This window comes from Mesoplodon bidens (genome assembly GCF_964165515.1).
Source record: "Mesoplodon bidens genome assembly, chromosome: 15".
Taxonomy (NCBI): Eukaryota; Metazoa; Chordata; class Mammalia; order Artiodactyla; family Ziphiidae; genus Mesoplodon; species Mesoplodon bidens.
In genome coordinates this window covers 42,730,569-42,750,491 of record NC_138171.1, presented here as the reverse complement: position 1 = coordinate 42,750,491, position 19,923 = coordinate 42,730,569, and the positions used below count along the sequence as shown (strand labels likewise).

Below are 19,923 nucleotides of genomic sequence, written 5' to 3'. Positions count from 1 at the left end.
TTTACGTGAAAATGCTTTGTTAGCAATAAAGCATCATGCGAACGTATAGAGAAGTATAATGTGAAGGCATAATGATGACCTATGGCAATCATTCTCTCATTTCCTTTCCAAACCAAATCTCTCCTTAGCATTTCATGCTTTATTATTGCTGAATAATCGATACTAAAGTATTTTCCAAAGCCATTGTCATGAATGTAAGATCTTACTTAGGGACTTCCCTGGTGATCCAGTGGGTAAGACTCCACGCTCCCAATGCAGGGGACCTGGGTTCCATCTCTGGTCGGGGAACTAGATCCCACATACTGCAACCAAGAGGCCCGCATGCCGCAACTAAGACCCAGCACAGCCAAAATAAATTAAAAAAAAAAAAAAAAAAAAAAAGATCTTACCTAAAACCTCTGCTTCAATGAACTAACATTTTAAATATTAAAAATAAATTCCTGGGACTTCTCTGATGGCGCAGTGGTTAAGAATCTGCTTGCCAATGCAGGGGACACGGGTTCGAACCCTATTCCGGGAAGATCCCACATGCCATGGAGCAACTAAGCCCGTGCGCCACAACTACTGAGCCTGTGCTCTAGAGCCCACGAGCCACAGCTGCTGAGCCCACGTGCCACAACCACTGAAGCCCACATGCCTAGAGCCCGTGCTCTGCAACAAGAGAAGCCACTGCAATGAGAAACCCGCGCAATGCAACAGAGAGTAGCCCCTGCTTGCTGCAACTGGAGAAAGCCCGCGCACAGCAACGAAGACCCAACACAGCCATAAATAAATAAGTAAATAAGAAAAGTATTATTAAAAAAATAAATTCCTTTGAATTAAGCAGTATCTACGTGGTTGTTCATATATTTCGTCCCTCATAAACAGTATTTAAAGTGAAGTAAATTCATTTTTATGACTAATTTGACTTATGAATAAATCATTTTTATGTATTTGGGCAAGTTTAGTACAATTTTTCAGCCACGCTTTCTTAAAGCTTTTTTTAAACTATTGTATTATTTGCTTTTTTTTATTCAGCTAAAACCCAAATTCAGTTTAATGAATTCTGTAAATCAGTGGGCTAATAGAGAAGCTTCTCTTGATTATTGTAATTAAACTGGGTCTCCTCTAGTTTATGTTCAGCAAAGGTCATCTCAGTGTAGTACCCCAGTAAGTAGTCTTTGAACAGCCATCTGGAGTAGAGGGTTTTGCAGAACTCATCTGAGTTTTTGGCCCCCTCCCAGTTCTGCCATCTGTAGGGTCAGGGTCACTCTGCAGTGCTCATTGTGGGCTTTTCATTTAATGTCATTCTATCCCCTCCAGTCTGTGTGTGTGAGAGAGGGAGAGAGAGAGCACACGAGTGAGAGAGAACCTCATTCTATTTTAGTTATTCCCTACTTAGTAGCAGCACATCTAGACTATTCGAGTCTGTTTTCAAGAAAGTTTGATTTCTTGGGTATTTAGAGAGCCTACAAAGTTACGATAGTCAGTATTGAAAATTAGTCATTAATCACTTATCACTATGTAACTTACCAAATGGAAAACTTAGTTATAAAGCTTTTGTGTCTCACATGCCTGGGCTGTCAGGTAGAATTAAAAAGAGTTAAAAACCAATTTATCTTACTGCATTTGTACTGAATGGGAATTTCTCTAGGGGTAGATAACACGTATATACATGTAGGTGTGTGTAAAGGTATATATATATATATATATATATATATATATACATATCTGTGTGTGTATATATATATATATATGTATATGTATTTCTACACATGTATTTTCATTTTGGCATGATTCTTTATTTATACATATCCACATAAAAATGCATTACAAAGTGATCTCCTTAGAATGATTCCAAAAGAATAATTTGAAAGGGATCCCTATCTGGCCCTTTACAGAATGTTTATCAACCTCAAATCAAAATTATACTAGAAAATAAGAGCTCATCTTATTTTCCCAGTCAGTAAATTATTCACTGAATTTTTATGGGTGTCAACTATACCTCCATTATTGTACTAGGGGATTATAATCCCATGAGAATTGATCTGTTATGGTGCACAAATGAATCTGAATGGAAAGATATGTTATTAGTTCAGATACATTATTGTGACTAGACAGTGTAGATGGTGATGTAGCATAAAGCACAAGTACCCAAGAAGCATCAGGATTGTCAGAGTGTAAAGAGCACTGGCCTGGGAGCTCCAGTGCTGTCTTTGTCACTCGCTACTTGTATGAGCTTCCAAGCAAATTTTATCGTCTTTGTACTGCTTTCTTCACTTTAAGATATGGATTGGCTTGGCTTGGATTGGATTGGTTGACCTGTAGAAGCCTTTTTGGCTCTGAAGCTTTTCCTCTGTGACATTTAAATAGGTCTGTAGCTGTCTCTGACTGTTGTAATGTTTCCACAGGGTGTTACCTACTGTGGAGAGAGTTCGGCAAGCAGTCTTACCATGGCCAACGTGCCCTGGCACGAAGAAGTGGTGCGCTTTGTCTGTGAGTTGGTGGATCTGATCCCCGACTATGAAATTGCTTGTGAACACGAACATTCCAACTGCCTCCTGATAGCTCACAAGAAGGTAAGAACCAGTCAAGTATGCATTCTTCCATCACCCTTGTCCTTCCTGCTCTCTTTTCTCTTTATTTTCCCCTCACCTTATTATAATGAATATCTACTTGTTTGCTCCCTTTCCTAAAACAAACATTAAGAAAGCCCCGAATTCAGTCCGTTGGACTCATAAACCGTCTTTTCTGTGTGAGATTGCTTTGTTTTCAGACCTCACCCAGGCACCTGAAGTGCTTTCTGCCTTGTAATTGGTGTGTACTGAGAAACAAAACAAAACACCCTTGTAATAACCTCTAGTCCTTTCCCAGAATGACAAGGGAAAGCGAAAATAGTAAACAACCCCCATATGAGTGTTTCTGACTGTCAGAAGAAATATTGAGGTGTTTATCAAATTTTAGATCACTTTGAATCTTGGCCTCTGCAGAAATATTTCTGGGATTTAGGTTTTCCTTTTTCCCATTTAGAGTTTTCATTAGACAGAACGAGTGCCTGAATTTAATGTATTTTTTAAGTAAATAATGCCTAGCAAAGGAGAAATTCAGTTTTTAGTAGAGGTAGGCCATTAAAAAGAAAAACACCCAATCAGAAGGCAAGTGTTAGAGTAGCGATCATAATGATATGTCCTTACTGAAATATTTATATAGAAATAATATAGTATCTGGGATTTGATTCAGAATGATACAAAATAAGAAGTATGTGGGTGTGTGGATAGGTTGAGGTTGTTGAGGCTAGATGATGGATACACAGAGGTTTGTTTTACTCCTCTGCCTAGTTTCCTGTTCAAACTTTCCATTAAAAAGTGCTTTTTAAAAAAGTGGACATGGTTGAACCTTGAAAACATTATTCTGATGAAAAATCGACACAAAAGACTACATAATGTATGATTCCATTTATATGAAATGTCCAGAATAGGTAAATCCTTAGAGACAGAATGTGGTTTAGTGGTTTTTGGAAATTGGGGGAAGAGCAGACTGAGAAGTGACTGCTAATAGGTATGGGATTTCTTTTTGGAGTGATGAAAATGTTCTGGAATTATTTAGTGGTGTTGGTTGCACAACTTTGTGACTATACTAAAAACGACTGAATTATATACTTTAAAAGGTTGAATTTTATGGTTTGTGAATTATATCACAATAAAGATAAATTAATACCAAAAAGGTAATGAAGAATGGGCTACCTTTTCTTATAAAAATGCTCTGTATGCAAGTAAAGTCAGGCTTAATTGAACACGAATCTCACTTTTTCCTCCCTCCACAACCTAAGTGGCTTCCTGAACAGCTTTGCAGGTTAATGATATTTAATAATATTAGAATCACTCAATTAAAATTTCACGTGGTCTAGTCTCAAACAAACAGGAGGTTAAAAGGCCCTCATGGCTTGGTCCCAATTAGATTGTATATATCTGACCTAATGATCTATCAGACTTAAATATTTAGACAGAAGAATATGTACTGGGAGCATTAAGGAGCAAAGAAATAAAGGCTACCTAGTATTTGAAATGTTAATAAAGTAGCTGCAAAGACAATTAACTTACAAAGTAAATCTTAAAAATTAAAGCCAAAAAAACTGAATTTTATTTTCTAGCTTTTTATTCATTGTTACTTTTTTAGGTAAGATAGTACCTTCAAAACAAATTATTTGATTGGAGGGGCAGTGCTCTGGAAATAGTCCTGACACTGGTAGTAAAGTTCTCTCTTCTTCCATAAGGTCTTCACACCATAGCCAAAGATGTCTTTATAGAATGTAGATCTCTGCTGCTTAGGTGCCTTTGATTGACCTCCCATTGCTTTTAGCATGAAAATCAGAATCCTTAATGTGACCCCTAGGGTCCTATGTGATCAGTCTCTGTCTGCCTCTCCAGCTTCTTCTGGAACCCCTCTTCCTTCTCTTTCTGCACTTCTTTCATTTTCTCAGCCACAGTAGGTCTTATTTTTCCTCCAGTTAGGCTGGGAATTGTATACTTTTTCTATTCTTTTAGTGGGTGCACTAGAAATTACTACATGCAAACTTGACTAATCAGTCTAGTGTTAAAATACTTTTACTCTGTAACTGTGCAAAGCAAGGACTTTAGAACACAACCTCCATTTTTCCCTTCCCAACTCATGCTGTCATTGTTGTGTATGTTAATTATAAATGTGTGTAAGGACAGTATTGTTAATTGCTTTATGTAGTCAGTATTTATTTAGATTTACCTGCATTTTAAACATGATTTTGTTCTCTGTTCCTTTTTGCATTTTTGAGCCTCCATCTGGGACTGTTTTCTTTCTGCCCAAAAAGCACCTTTTAAAATTTCCTTTAGTGGAGGTCTGCTGATGGCATACTCTCAGTTTTTGTCTGAAAATGTATATTTTAGCTGGGTATCAAATTCTAGGTTGGCATTTGTTTCCTTTCAACACCATAAAGATATTCCCCTGTCTTTTAAATTCCACTGATGAAAAGTCAGCTGTTAGTTTGTTGCTTCTTTTAAGGTGATTTGTTGTTTTCTTCCCTCTGGTTTCTTTTTCTCTCCCTTTGGTTTTATGCTCTAATGTGTCTAGATGTTAACTCCTTTTTATTTTCCTTTTTGGGACTTCTTGGGCTTCATAAATTTGTGGGTTGATACTTTCCATCATTGGTTGAAAACTTCTTAACTTTCATTTCATTAAATATTTCTTCTTCCCCAGTATTTTTCTTCTGGAACTCCAGTTAAACATGTGTTATTGTATTTTTTATTTCACTTGGACAGTTTCTTTTGATTTGTATTCCAAGTCACTAATTTTTGCTTCAGCTGTCATATGCTATTAAATGCCACACCAATTTTTAAACTTTGGATAGTGTGTTTCTCAGTTAAATAATTTGTTTTTTTTTTTTGTTTCAAATATGATATATCACACTGTATGCTTTCTAGTTCCCTGCAGAAATTTTCAAGCTTGGCTTTTATCTTCTTGAATACTGGAAATTTCAGCTATTTCATTGTTTGTATCTGATAACTCCAATATCTAAAATCTCTGTGGATTTGTTTCTGTTATCTGTTGGTTCTCAGTTATGTTGCCTTGTCTCCTTATGTACCTTATCTTATTGTGTTATGTACAATGTATGTAGAAAATTATTTATAGAAATAATATGAGGTTTGGGATTAGAATATCACTTCTGAGATTTGGAGACACGTTTTACCTCACTTCTTCCCTGTGGAAACTGATCAGATGGTGAAGAGACTTCCTTAAAGTCTCATAAAGTGGCTGAGCCAAACCTAGACCCACAGCCTTCTGCCCTCTAGTCCATTGGTCTTTCTTGTACCACAGGACATCTTTTGATACCACTGACGCCATTCAAAGAAGAGTTTAAAACTGGGAAATTTTATGTTAGACCAATACTTGACTTCAGTCTCTAAGATTTCTTCTCTCTTCCCAGTGTAAACATGGACATAGGTGAAATAAATGGCACCGTATCTCATTCAGGCCAGTTTAGTTCTGTAAGTGTTTATTAGACACCTGCTGAGTTCTGACACCAGGCTGTGCAGTGAGGGCCACAGCACCTCAGCCATGAAGAATGTCAAGCACAGCCATGCATGAAAAATCCAGTTTCTCTGCATCCTAACCAGCATTTGATATTGTCTTTTTTTATTTATTTATTTATTTATTTATTTATTTTTGGCTGTGTTGGGTCTTTGTTGTTGTGCACAAGCTTTCTTTAGTTGTGGTGAGTGGGGGCTACTCTTCGTTGCGGTGCACGGGCTTCTCATTGTCGTGGCTTCTCGTTGTGGAGCACAGGCTCTAGGCGCGCAGGCTTCAGTAGTTGTGGCACGTGGGCTCAGTAGTTGTGGCTTGCGGGCTCTAGAGCTCAGGCTCAGTAGTTGTAGCGCACGGGCTTAGTAGCTCCGCGGCATGTGGGATCTTCCCAGGACAGGGCTCGAACCCATGTCGCCTGCATTGGCAGGCAGACTCTCAACCACTGCGCCACCAGGGAAGCCCTGATATTGTCATTTTTTAGGTTAGCTGTTCTAACAGGTTTGTCATGATCTCAATGGGTCTTAATTTGCATATCATGAACATGATCTATTTAGATCTTTGATTTCGTTAATGAGCATTTTATAGTTTTTAGCATACAGGTCCTATACTTTGTTAGATTTATACCTAAGTATTTTTCTGTTTTAGCAATTATAAATGGTATTGCATTTTTAATTTCAGTTGTCACATGTTCATTGAATTCTGTAGAAATAGAATTAATTTTTGTATGTTGATCTTATATCCTGCAATCTTGCTGATTCATTTATTTTTTTCTAGCAGGATTTTTTTAGTAGATTTCTTGGGGTGTTCTACATAGACCATTGTATCTTCTACAAAAAGGGACAGTTTTGTTTTCTTCTTTTCCAATTGGCATCCCTTTAATTTCCTTTACTTAATTAGGTTTACTAAGACTTTGAGTACTTTATTGAATAAGAACAGTGATTTCAGACATTCTTATCTTTTTCCTATCTCAGGGGGAGAGCGTTTAGCCTTTCACTGTTTAATTTTATGTTAGCCGTAGGTTTTTTATACTTGCTCTTTTCCAAATTGAGGAAGTTTCCCTCTATTTCTAGTGTTTTGAGGGGTTTTGTTGTGAACGGGTGTTTATTCACAATAAAATTATTAAGTCAAATCCTTTTTCTCCATTGCTATGAACATGTGATTTTTCTTCTTTTACCCATTAATATGATGGATTACATGGATTTTTGAATATTGGACCATGCTAGCATCCCTGGAATAAACCCCTCTTAGTCATAGTGTGTATTTCTTTTTTATATATTGCTGAATTCTTTTTGCTAATATTTCTCAAAAGATTTTTGCCTCTATGTTCATGAGAAATATAGGTCTGTAGTTTTCTTTTTTTATACTGTCTATGATTTTAGTATTAGGGTAATACTGGCCTCTTAAAGCAGGTTGGGAAAGGTTTCCTCCTGTTTTCTAGGAGGGATTGTGTGGAATTGGTGTTAATTCTTCTTTATATGTTTAGTAGAATTCTCCAGTGAAACTGTCTGGGCTTAGAAGCATATTTTGGGGGGAGTTTTTAAATTATGAATTACATTTCTGTAATAGTTACAAGGCTATTTAGATTATCTTTCATCTTGGGTGAGATGTGGTAGTTTGTACTTTTCAAGGAATTGGTCCATTTCATCTAAATTGTCAAGTTTATGTGAATAAATTGTTCATAGTATTACTTTATTTTCCTTTCAATGTCTGTACAACATCTTGTTTCATTTCTGATTTAGTTGATTTGTGTCTTCTCTGTTTTGTTTCTGTTGGTTTATTCAGTTTGTTGATTTTATTGGTCTTTTCAAAAGAACCATGTTTTGGGGACTTCCCTGGCTGTCCAGTGGTTAAGACTTTGCCTTCCAGTGCAGGGGGTGCAGGTTCAATCCCTGGTTGGGGAGCTAAGATCCCCCATGCCTCGTGGCCAAAAAACTAAAGCATAAAACAGAAGCAATACTGTAACAAATTCAATAAAGACTTTAAAAATGGTCCACATCAAAAAAGAAAAATCTTAAAAAAAAAACAAAAAACGAAGAACTATCTTTTTGTTTCATAGGTTTTTCTCTGTTTTTCAGATTTCAATTTCATCTGTTTCTACGCTTCTCTTTATTATGCCCTTCTTTCTGTTTACTTTGGGTTTCTTTGCTTCTTGTTTCTTAAGATAAGGGCTTCAATTATTGACTTTCCCTCTTTTCTAATGTAAACATTTAATGCTCTAAATGTTCTTCTTTGGCCCATGGATTACTTAGCAGTTTGTGGTTTAGTTTCCTAGTGTTTGGGTTTTTTTTTTTTTTCCTGTTGTGTTTCTGTTATTGATTTCAAGTTTGATTCTCTTATAATCAGAGAACATACTCTCTATGATCTGGTTCTTTTAAATTTGTTGAGGTTTGTTTTGTGGACTAGGATGTTGTCTATCTTGGTAAATGTTTTTTGTGCACTTGCCAAGAATATACATTGTGTTGTTGTTGGGTGAGTGTTCTGTGAATGTCTATTTCATCCTGTTGGTTGTTGGTGGTGTTGAGTTCTTCTGTATCTTTGCTGATTATCTATATAGTTCTATCAGTTATTGAGTGAGAAGAGTTGAGGTCTTCAACTGTAAGTGTGGGTTTTTCTATGTCTCTTTTCAGTTCTGTCAGATTTTGCTTTATATATTTGGCAACTGTGTTGTTCGGTGCATACTCATTTAGGATTTCTGTATCGTCTTGGTGGATTTGACCTATTTTTCATTTATGTAATGTCCCTCTTTGTTCCTATAAATTTTCTTTGCCTTGGAGTGTACAATATCTGACAGTAATATAGCCACTTCTGCTTTCTTTTGATTGATGTTTACATTGTATATCTTTTCTATCTTTTAAATTTCAATCTACCTATATCATATATTTGAAGTGAGTCTCTTATTAGAGACAATATACAGTTGGCTGGTGCTTTTCTAATGTACCCTGCCAATCTCTATAGGGTCTCCACTGAAACAATAGCGAGGGGTCGGGATGTCAGGATTCCCCACTGCACCTTCTCTGACACCTCCCCAGCAGTGGGAGGGGGAGGGTACAGCTCAGTACAGCTGGGCGAATGTGGAAGTCTAGGATCCCCACTAGGTGTTTGCTTACTGGGGTGAGAATGAGGCCAGTTTTTCTCTTGGCCTAGGATGGTTATTATGTAAAAATTTTCTGTCTTGCTTGGCTGCCCTTTTCCTAGTCCTTTGGCTAGGGAGGCTTAATCTGAGGCTTATCTGAGGCTTAATTTTTTTTTTTTTAATTGTGAGTGCTCATTGGTGTTTCTAGGTTGTGGGCTTTAACCAGGCTTCTGAATTCTCGCACACAATCCAGGATATATGAGCCAAAATTAAAACCCAGGGAACGTATCACTACATTCCTTAGGTCCTGCAGTCCCTAGCCAACCTGCCTTCTTATCTCCACCTTTAAGAGCCTTCTTATGTTTGTTTTATATATAATATCTAGGGGTTTTAGCTGTAGAAATACATTTCTTGTCCAGAACAGAAGACATATGACTAGACAGTTTTGACATTTATTGTTTTTTGTTTACTATCTCCCCAGTGAACAGTAATAACCAGTCCACTTGGCACTGTTTGTTATTATTAGATTATTTGCACGTAAACTCATTTTGTTTGCTTATGTTAAAAGTGTCACCCAGTGTGGTTGCATGGGTACCTCTGTAGTGTTGCTGGAAAGATTTTTCAGAAACTTATATGAAAAGATCTTTTCCTAATCCTAATCAGACCCCATCAAATCCCATTTAATAATTAAGCTAGCAATTTACAGATGAATGCCTTTTTAAGGGTAGTAAAAGCAGAGTTATAACCAAAGGAAAAAGACAAAAACAAAATCCACAAAACAGATCATTTAGTCTACAAATAATTGAGAGTGGGCATTGACTATTCAACATCCTCATTGTTTTTGCTGCCAATTCCAAGTTTATTGTTTCTCTGCTGTATTTTTGAAACACATGCCATCTTACAGAGCATGCAAGGGGAAAACCTAAACATTTTATTTGGTTTTAATGGCCTTCACAATCAAGTCCTTTCAGTTTCATTTCACACTCACTCCCCCGGCCTTTACTAGGCATTGCCATGTTGTTTCTTTCCTCTGTGTATTTGCCGAAGGTATCTCTTCTGCTAGACCTGCCCTCCTTACCCCACTTCATCTGGTGAATTTCTGCTTTTTAAAACTGTAAAACAAACCTCCTTGGGGACTGCTTCTTTCAGAGCTATATGCACATCTATAAGGCTGTTTTCGCTAAGAAGTTAGGGTTCCTGGAACAAAAGGGCTGTCATTCCCAGCACCTCCTAGAGTACCTGGTACATGTTAGATTCTCAGTGTTTGTTTAGTGAATTAACAAGCTCTTCACCTTCATTTTCTTTCCTTATTCATTGTCTTGCCTTCTGAAATCAGAGACATTGTTCCATCTTCCTTGCTAATTTTGGTAACTACTTACCTTCTTCCTTATTTATTTACTCATGCATTTATTCGATGAATATTTACTGTTGAGTTTGCTATTTTATAGGTCATCAGTAACCTGCTAGTTGTTAAATCCAGTTATTTTCTCATTCACCATTCCTCTTTTTTTTCTGCAGCAGGAAACTGATGCCCATTCATGCTTTTGAAAGTCTCTCCTGCCTACTGTACTGTACTTTTTTGATTCTAGTAAAGTGGGCTAGCAAAAATAAGAACATTGCCAGAAAGTGCAGCATTGAAAATCCCCAAACTGTGGCCTTTCTTTCTTTACCCATTTCAAAAATTTGAAATTCTCTTTGAACCAGGATAGCTCAAAATGTAAGGTGAATTGTAAATGAATGAATGAATGAATAAATAAATAAATAAATAAATAAATTCTAGAGAGACCCCAAGCATGGGTTGACTACATTTAGATGACCTTTAAAGATCCTTCATTAAATTTGCAAGGTTTTCACAACATGAATTAGCCTCTGGAGAGTTTATTATAATTTGTATTACTCTATCCATTCCCAGAATACTCTGTGGTCATTTGCAGTGCAGTGTGATCTTTTCATTGCCATATGCTACACCACATGCAAAGCATTTCTGAATTCTAATAGTGGAATATTTTTTTAATGGATGATTACTTTTTAATATCTCTATGAACAGTTTTGTTATTTAGAAGTGATGTTCAGACTAAACACCAACATAAAGGAGTTTCTGCTGTTGATGAGAAGTAGGTTTTTTAAGTGGGTGGAAGAGTAGATGGGAGTAGAAAGTTCAGTGAGAGTTTCTGACTTTGAACAAAGGAAAGATAAAAAAAGACTCACATTGAGATAAATAAGTCAGCATATTCCAGTTCCAGGGTTGAGCTAGAGGGACAGAGAGATGACTACAGATAGTTGGTGAGAGGAGAGTCAACCTGTCTGTGTGATTTGGAGGGGCTGGCTGGGAGAAGGAGGTACAGTCAGCCATCTGCTTCTGGGTTTCCAGCCTAGCAGCTTAAACGTAACTGTGTCAGTCTGCAAACTCGTAAGACCATGATGAATCTGATATACTTTGATCATTTTAGTTCAGAAATGTGAAGTCCTTTCTACATATTGGTAATGTCCAATTATAGTGGTTCACTGTTTGTGGAAACCAAGTGGTAGGTTATATGCATGGCTTGCAGAATCCACATAGCATTGTTTTTAAACTTAATTCCTTATTTTTTTTAAATAAACTTTATGTTTTAGTACAGTTTGAGATTTACAGAAAAATTGAGAAGATAGTACAGAGGTTTACTGTATGCCGTGGATTGGCCTACTATTAACATCTTACATTGGTATATAGTACATGTGTTACAATCAATAAACTAATATTGATACATTATTATTCACTGAAGTCCATAGTTTAGATTTCCTTAGGTTTCACTTAATGGCCTTTTTCTGTTCTGGGATCCCATAACTTTGAGGAGTGGTCAGGAGGTATTTTGTAGGATGCACCACTACTGGAGTTTGTCCAATGTTTTTCTCATAAGACTTGCGTTATGGGTTTTTAGGAAGAAGATCACAGAGGTAGAGTGCTATTTTCATCACATCATATCAAGGTCCCTTGATTTTGACCTTGATCAGCAAGCTGTGGTAGTGTTTGTCAGTGTTTGTTTTCCCCTCTCCCTTTCTGTAGGAAAATTCTTCCTTCCCCTGTCTCCTTTGGAAGGAAGTCTATATTCAGCACATACCTAAGGAGTGAGAGTTATACTCCACATCCTTGAGGGTGGAATATCTGCATAAATTATTTGGAATTCTTCTGCACAGGTTTGTCTCTTCTTCCCATTTATTAGTTTATTCAATCATTTTTATATCAGTATAGGCTCATGGATATTTATTTTATAACTTTGGGTTATAATCCAATTCATCTTTATTACTTTTGCCCAAACTATTCTAGCTTTGGCCATTAAGAGCTCTTTTAGTTGGCTCCTGTGTTTCTTTTACATACCCCCATCAATGTGTGTGTTTGGGGAGGGCGGGGTTTGTTCATTTTGAGCTCTTTCCTTTCTCGCACCACAAGAAGCTCCAGGCTCATCTTGTATATTTCCTGCCCCAGTCCTAGAATCAGCCATTTCTCTCAGGATCTGTGGTTTCTTTTATTGGAGAATGGTGTTAGAAACCAAGATCTGGGTGAAGGTGTGCTCGTTGCTACTAGGGTGTTGTTTGTTTTAGGCCCTCTTAGATGACAGAGCAAAGAAATATAGGTGTATATATCAATACTAACCTTCGTATATACACGTGTAGGTAAATATTTCTGAATGTACCATTTGTATCTATATTAAGCTAAACATACTGATGTCTCAGACTCTAATCTGTTACCACATGATTCATCCTAGTCTCCTCTCCTTGCTTATTTGTAAATTCACACTCCAACAGTGAGACTCTAATCCTAGCTCCTATCACCAGTCATCTGTTTACTTAATTGTTCAATTCCAGTATATGTAAAATATATAGCAGTATCAGAATTTTTAACCCTAGAATACAGTGCTTATGTTTAGTTTCTTTTGCCTTTAGTCTTACAGGCTCCACTTTTTTTTTTTTTTTTTTTTTTTTTTGTGGTATGTGGGCCTCTCACTGTGTGGCCTCTCCCGTTGCAGAGCACAGGCTCCGACGCGCAGGCTCAGCGGCCATGGCTCACAGGCCCAGCCGCTCCGCGGCATGTGGGATCCTCCCAGACCGGGGCATGAACCCGTGTCCCCTGCATTGGGTAGGCGGACTCTCAACCACTGTGCCACCAGGGAAGCCCGGCTCCACTTATTTTTAAAATTACTAGGTCAGTGCCCTTTCCACCCCCTCCCCTTCACTGAAGTTATTTCACACATTTGTAATTTAGTAGACTCTCTTGTCACAGTCTGCTCCTCTTCCTAGGTTCCCCTGACCTCCCAAATGACTTTTTAAACTTGCATACTTTAAGGTTCAGTACTTGTGTTATATAAAGTTCTGTAAGTTTTGAAAAACGTATAATGGCATGGAAACATGAATGAACATATTTTTCTTATGCTTGTTTGCCTTCTGTACATCTTTGGTAAAGAGGTCAGATCTTTTGCCCATTTATTTAATTGGATTGGTTGTTTGGTTATTGTTGAGTTTTAAGAGTTTTTAAAAGATATTTTGAATACAAGTCATTTATCAGATATGTTTTGCAAATATTCTCTCCCAGTCTACATGACCCGATTCTTCATTCTCTTACCTGTGCCTTTCTCAGAGCAAATATTTCTCATTTTAATAAAGTTATCAATTTTTCTTTCATGGTTCATGTCATCAGCAAATAGAGGCAATTTTACATCTTCCTTTCCAATTCTGATACCTTTAATTTTATTTTTTTTCTTGCATGATTGCTCTACCTAAGACTTCTGGTACTGTGCTGAGTAGGAGTAGTGAGAATAAGCATCCTTGTTTTCTTCCCGATCCTAGAGGGAAAGCTTTCTGCCTTGTACCATTGAGTATGGGCTTGTCTTACACAGCCTTTATTATGTTGAGATATGTTTCTTCCCTGCCTAATTTATTAAGAGTTTCTATCATGAACGGATGTTGAATTTTATCAAATGTTTTTTCTGTGTCTTTTTTTTTTTTTTTTGCGGTACGCGGGCCTACCACCGTTGTGGCCTCTCCCGTTGTGGAGCACAGGCTCCGGACGCGCAGGCTCAGCGACCATGGCTCACGGGCTCAGCCGCTCCGTGGCACGTGGGATCTTCCCAGACCAGGGCACGAACCCGCGTCCCCTGAATCGGCAGGCGGACTCTCAACCACTGTGCCACCAGGGAAGCCCTTTCTGTGTCTTTTGAGATGATCTTACAACTTTCAAAATATACCTTAGACTTAAACATAAACTATAACTCTATAAAATTTCTAGAAGATAACAAAGGACATTATTCCCTTCCTCCCTCCCTCTCTCATGGCTTCTTTTGCTTCTTCATTTTCAAACCACTTGTTATGGCTGCTGTAGCCCCAATTTAGCTCAAGCATCCACCACCACCTGGTTCAATCTCAAGTGCCAAATTCTCAAGAGAAGACTTGCCTATGTATAAAACCATATTGTCTTTGAACAGAGATAATTTTACTTCTTCATTTCTTATTTGGATGCTTTTTTTCCTTTTTCTTGTCTAATTGCTCTGGCTAGGACTTTTATATATGTATGTCTGTTGATCTAGTTGATTTATTGTGTTGTTCAAGTCCTTTGTTTCTGTAGTTATCTTCTGTTTGGTTGTTCTATCCATTATTGAGTATGAGATATTAAAGTCTCCAACTATTGTTATAGAACTGTCTATTCCTCCCTTCAATTCTGTCAATATCTGCTTCATATATTTTGATGATCTGTGATCAGGTACATAAATGTTTATAATTGTTGTATTGTCTTGCTCTACTGAACCTTTTACTGATATATAATGTCCTTCTTTGTCTCTTGTAACAGTTTTGATTTGACGTCTATTTTGTGTGATATTACTATAGCTACTTCTCCTTTTGGTTACTATTTGCATGGAATATCTTTTTTCATCCTTTCACTTTCAACCTATTTTGTCATTGGACATAAAGTAAAGCACTTGTAAACAGCATATAGTTGGATTATGGGTTTTTTAATCCGTTTTTCCAATCTCTGTTTTTTGATTGCAGAATTTAATCTGTTTACACCTCTGAGATCAGAAGCAGCAATTGATGGTCAGAAGACAGATCCCCAGTGTTTGGAGGACAGGGTCCTCAGTGCCCACCCTGTCTCCCACAGGCTGCATGCAGGCTGCTCCAGGAACATGTTTACAGCTGCCTGCTGTGGGCATGGGGAGTGAGGGGTGGGTAGCTACTGCCTATCTAAACTGAAATTACCTACAGTTTACAGTTCAAACCTTCCCCTCAAAGTTGCAAACCTTCAGTAGACTTCAGAGTTCCAAAATAGTTATGTCAGGCAAGATTCTGCCAGTATAATTTTTGTCTGGGTTGAGAGAAGTCTTCCTAATGCTTCCTACTGCACCACCTTCCCAGAATCCTGTACTCTTACATTTTAAAAGTTTTTACTTAGTTTAATTGTGAAGTTAATTGACATTGCTGTCCTCCTTCAGCACAATTAAGGGACTTTCCAGTACTCTTTCCTGTCATTAATGCATGTTTTGATGGAGCCATGTAAATCTCACTTGCATCCCAGTTGTTCCTGCTGGGTTCCGTTTCCTTCTTGATGATGTAAGTGGTAATCTTAGTCTTTTTTTCCTCTGAAACATCTTTATTTCAATTTTGCTCTTGAATGATAAATTATCAGAGTAGAAAACTCTAAGCTGAGGTATTTCCTTCCAGCACTTTGAAGATACCATTTTGTTGTCTTCCAGCATAATCTTTTCATTATCTTCTGGTATCTTCCATCATCCGTGAGATGTCTGGTGTCATTCCTTAGTTTTAGTGTCTGCTGTTAAACTCAACAACCAGTAACATTTATTAAGGTCACTTTGATAACACTACTCATGCATTAATTCATTTAATCCTTACAAAAATCTTATGAGTCATAAATATTATTTTTCCTCATGTTCCAAAGGAAGAATCTCAGGCCAAGAGAGTACAGATCTTCTCCAGGGACAAATAGGGCACAGTTAGAATTCAACTCCATATCTTTCAAAATTCAAAGACTACTTTGGACCACTACATTATACCGTCTCTCAAATGCCACAGAGCAGTCAGACAGGGTGGGGAAAGGGAAATGTCCCTTGGAAACAAGGTGCAGTTTCCCATCCCATGCTCACCAAGCATCATCTCCTTAATCTTCACCAAGATCATCAATACTGAGAAAGTTTTTGCCAAATTTGAGGCCCTGTAGGTAATTAAGCACTGATCACAGAGGCCTCCCTCTTGGATATATAAACCCACAATCTGTAAAGGGAGGGAATGAAGAGATGTCACCTCCCACACCTTCCCCTGTTGGAATAAGAAGGGAACTGTATGTCTCCATTAGGGTTTAAGGCAGTGTTTTCCTAACAAAATCTACTGACTGAATATTTTCCCCTCTGTGTTACATGTGGAACTCATTCTTATTGGAGACCTGATTGTTCCCGGTAATTACTTTCAGAAAAATGTCAGAGAAAATTGGCAATTTGGTGACACTACTGAGAGGACTTAGCTTTACTCCAATAGGATGGGGGATTAAGATTGAAACTCCAGAAACTGAGTTTCCAGATAAAAAATTTTTAATTGCACTTGGATATATCTAGAATTCAATTGCATTGTTGTAGTTTTGCCTCTCAAAATGGTTCCCCAGGCAGCTGTGCCATGGGAATGCTACTTATCACCAGTAAACTCAGAAAAAGGTGGCAACTCTTCTCAACGTCTCACTGTCACAGGCAGTCAGGTGCACTTTGAAGTCTCACTGTCACAGGCAGTCAGGTGCACTTTGAAGTCTGTCTTTGGGATCTTTGCCTCCTCTTACCCAAAGAACAAACAATGCAGTTGTAGCTACAACAGGTGAGAACAGAATTCATAAACCTGGGAAATTCACTGTAGCACTCTTTTTTTTTGTATTCCAAAGTCACTCTCCCTGTAACTACCTTAGGACTCCGTCTACTCCTTCCCAGTTAACATGTACTTCTGAGTTCTGAGAAGGTCTGGCAGTGCTCCTGTTCCATCCTTTAACCAGCGCTTTTCTAGTTGTGTGGTTCCTAAGTATTACTGTATGTTTGGAGGAGCCAACTACTAAATAATTGATACTAAGATCACATAAAAGCCCTTCTTAAGAGTATGAAAACAAAAATGGTATGTATGATTCTTATTTTTGTATTATTCTACTTTGTTCTCTATATGTGGACTTTGAGGTCTGGTTATCCAATAAAGGATTAATTTTACCCAAAGAAAGGGCTGACATTTGTCCTCAGCTTCCAGGAGGTGATTTCTAAGCTCTTGGAATGTCCTGCCTGACAAGAATGTCTTTGCTCATCTGGAGGCACATTGGGTCACACTAGATCATCTACGCTGAATATGTGGTTTGGGGTGGGGGCTTTGGTCTCCACAGGACCTGCTCGACCTCCAGAGAGGCTGGAAACTAAGGTCAGCCACTCAGCAAGCAGCTAAGTCTAGGTGCTAAAATCCCTGGACACCAAGGCTCAGGTGAGCTCCCCAGGTTGGCAGTACTCCACGCCTGTTGTCAGACATCATTCTGGGTGAACGTAGCACATTCCAAGACTCTACTGAGGGGAACGTCGGGAAGCTCCTTGCATGGAACTCTACTAGGCTCTGCCCACGTGCCTCTTCCCATGGCTGATTTTAATCCCTATCCTTATGCTGTAATAAGCCATACTATGAGTATAACAGCTTTCAGTGAATTCTGTGGGTCCTTGTAGTGAATTGTCAAACGTGAAGGTGAGCTTGGGAACCCCTAAATTTGCAATTGGTGGCAGAAGTGGGAGCGGTCTTGGGGGAACTCCTGAACTTTGTACTGGTATATCTGTTTTCAGATCCCAGCCTCACTGTTTTTCATTTTTCTTATCTGCAAAATAGGGGTAACTCTGTTTACAACGCTACTATGGTAGCTAAATAAAGTGACATATATAAAGCATCTTCATATAATATAGGATTATATTATAGGATTATATATATATATAACATATAATAAAGGATATTCCCTAAAGGTGCTGATCATTTGATTTTTTAATAAAGAATACTACAGTATCATGTGGAAGAATATTTGTACAGAATACCTACAGTGATGATTTTTTGCTTGTTTTTCTCTGTTTGCTCATTATCTCTTTACTTTGTATTATGGAAGATGAGGGTTAAATTTTCTTCTACTTTTTCTCATCACACACTTCCTCTTCTCCCACCTTCCCAGCATACATATGCCATAATTTTATGCATTATTATGACCATATGAATAGTATTCACTGTTGAGCAGTGCAATCTTTTATGATTGCCATTTGTTTCTGGTACAACTTTTTGGTTTTCCTGGAGTTAATATTTGTCTTCTTTTTTTTTTTTGTCTGTTCTATGTTCTTGAGCTAAATCAACTCTTGAACTCTCTGCCATCATCTATTTCTCCTTTCAGACTTTCAGATGTGTTGAATTGTCTGTCAGGTTCATCTTTTTAAAGGAGTCTCTCCAGGGGCACTTTCTGACCCACCTACATTGGACACACAGCTGTCCTACTGGGGTTTCTTTTAGCTTTCTCCTGTGTGGGGTATCTTGTTCCTGTTTTTTCAGGTCTCTTTTTAATTTACTCCCTCATTCAGGTGAAGCATCCTCCAGTAGATTCCTGAGAAAGGGTATGTGGGAGGTGCAATTTATTGAGGCTTTGAATTTCTAAAAATATTTTTATTCTCCCTACACATATGATTGATAGTTTTGCTGGATATAGAATTCTAGGTTGGAAATTATTTTCCCTGTGCAATTGGAGCCCTGTCTTTAAGCTTTCAGTGTAGCTGTTGAGAACTCTGAAGTCCTTCTGATTCTTAATCCTTTGTACAAGACCATTCTTCCTTATTAGATTTCCCTTTGTCTCCATTGATTTCCCTCCGTGAAATTTCACTGAGTTGGGCCTCAGACAGTATGTCTGTTTTCATCCGTTATGGACCCCTTCAATCTGGAAACTCGTGGCCTTCACTTCTCAAAATTTCTCCAGAATTATTTCATTGAGGTACCTCCATCCTGTTTCTTCTCCTTTCTTTCAGGAACTCCTATTATTTAAAAATTGGGTCTCTTGGGCTAGTCCTTAAATTTTCTTTTATATTTCTCTCCTATTTTCTATCTTTCTTTTTTACTCTACATTCTAGGAAATGTTTAAAATTTTACTTCTAAACTTTCTCAAGAATCTTTCGTTTCCATTTCTATAATTTTAAAATCTAAAGTCTTTTTCATTCTTTGAGTGTTTCTTTTTATAGTATAACTTTTTAAAATGAATACAGTAATCTCTCATTTCTCTGAGGATAATTGTTTTAGTTTAGTTGTTTGGATTTTTATTTTGTTTTGTCATTTCCTCCCTACCCTAGGCTCTGTTTACTCTGTTACTCTTTTCTTTTTGTTTATTTTATCTCTCTTCCATGTTAGAAGTTTTCCTCAGTTGATCGTCAGTTGTCTGCTCATATTTAAGTACGAGACTAAAAAGCGTACTGAGAATCCTAAATGTGTAGACTGGGCTTGACTTTATCTTAGAGAAATCTACCTGGGCCATTTCCTTAGGGAACCCAAGAAGTCTTCATGGCCACCAAGGGTCAGGAAGCAGTGAGTACGGCTGTTTTGATCCCTCATTTTCAGTGTGACAGCCCTGTTCTCCGCTGTACCTGCTTTCCCATAGTCCACAGATTTTCTATTTTATTGTCTTCCTAGAATAAACCTCTTGTCTTCTGTTGGGGGGTGGGGTGGGTGGGTTGGGTAGGTGCTCAGCTGTGTGTATGTCCAGGGGGTCCGAAACTTGAGATTCTAACAATTTCTTAGTCAGAATGTAAACCAAT

The 19,923-nt window shown here is 37.8% G+C and overlaps 1 protein-coding gene across 5 annotated transcripts in view; it reads left to right on the top strand.

Annotated features, from left to right (window-relative positions):
- LOC308628400 (S-adenosyl-L-methionine-dependent tRNA 4-demethylwyosine synthase TYW1) overlaps positions 1-19,923 on the top strand; it is a 216,535-nt gene that overhangs the window by 124,257 nt on the left and 72,355 nt on the right. For 4 of the 5 annotated variants that reach the window (XM_081255246.1, XM_081255247.1, XM_081255244.1 and 1 more), the window contains exon 15: positions 2,391-2,558. In XM_081255246.1, coding sequence (XP_081111372.1) covers positions 2,391-2,558 — 168 coding nt within the window. Of the gene's footprint in view, positions 1-2,390; positions 2,559-15,124; positions 15,189-19,923 lie in introns of those variants that run through there. The other variant, XM_081255245.1, reaches the window with a different exon arrangement.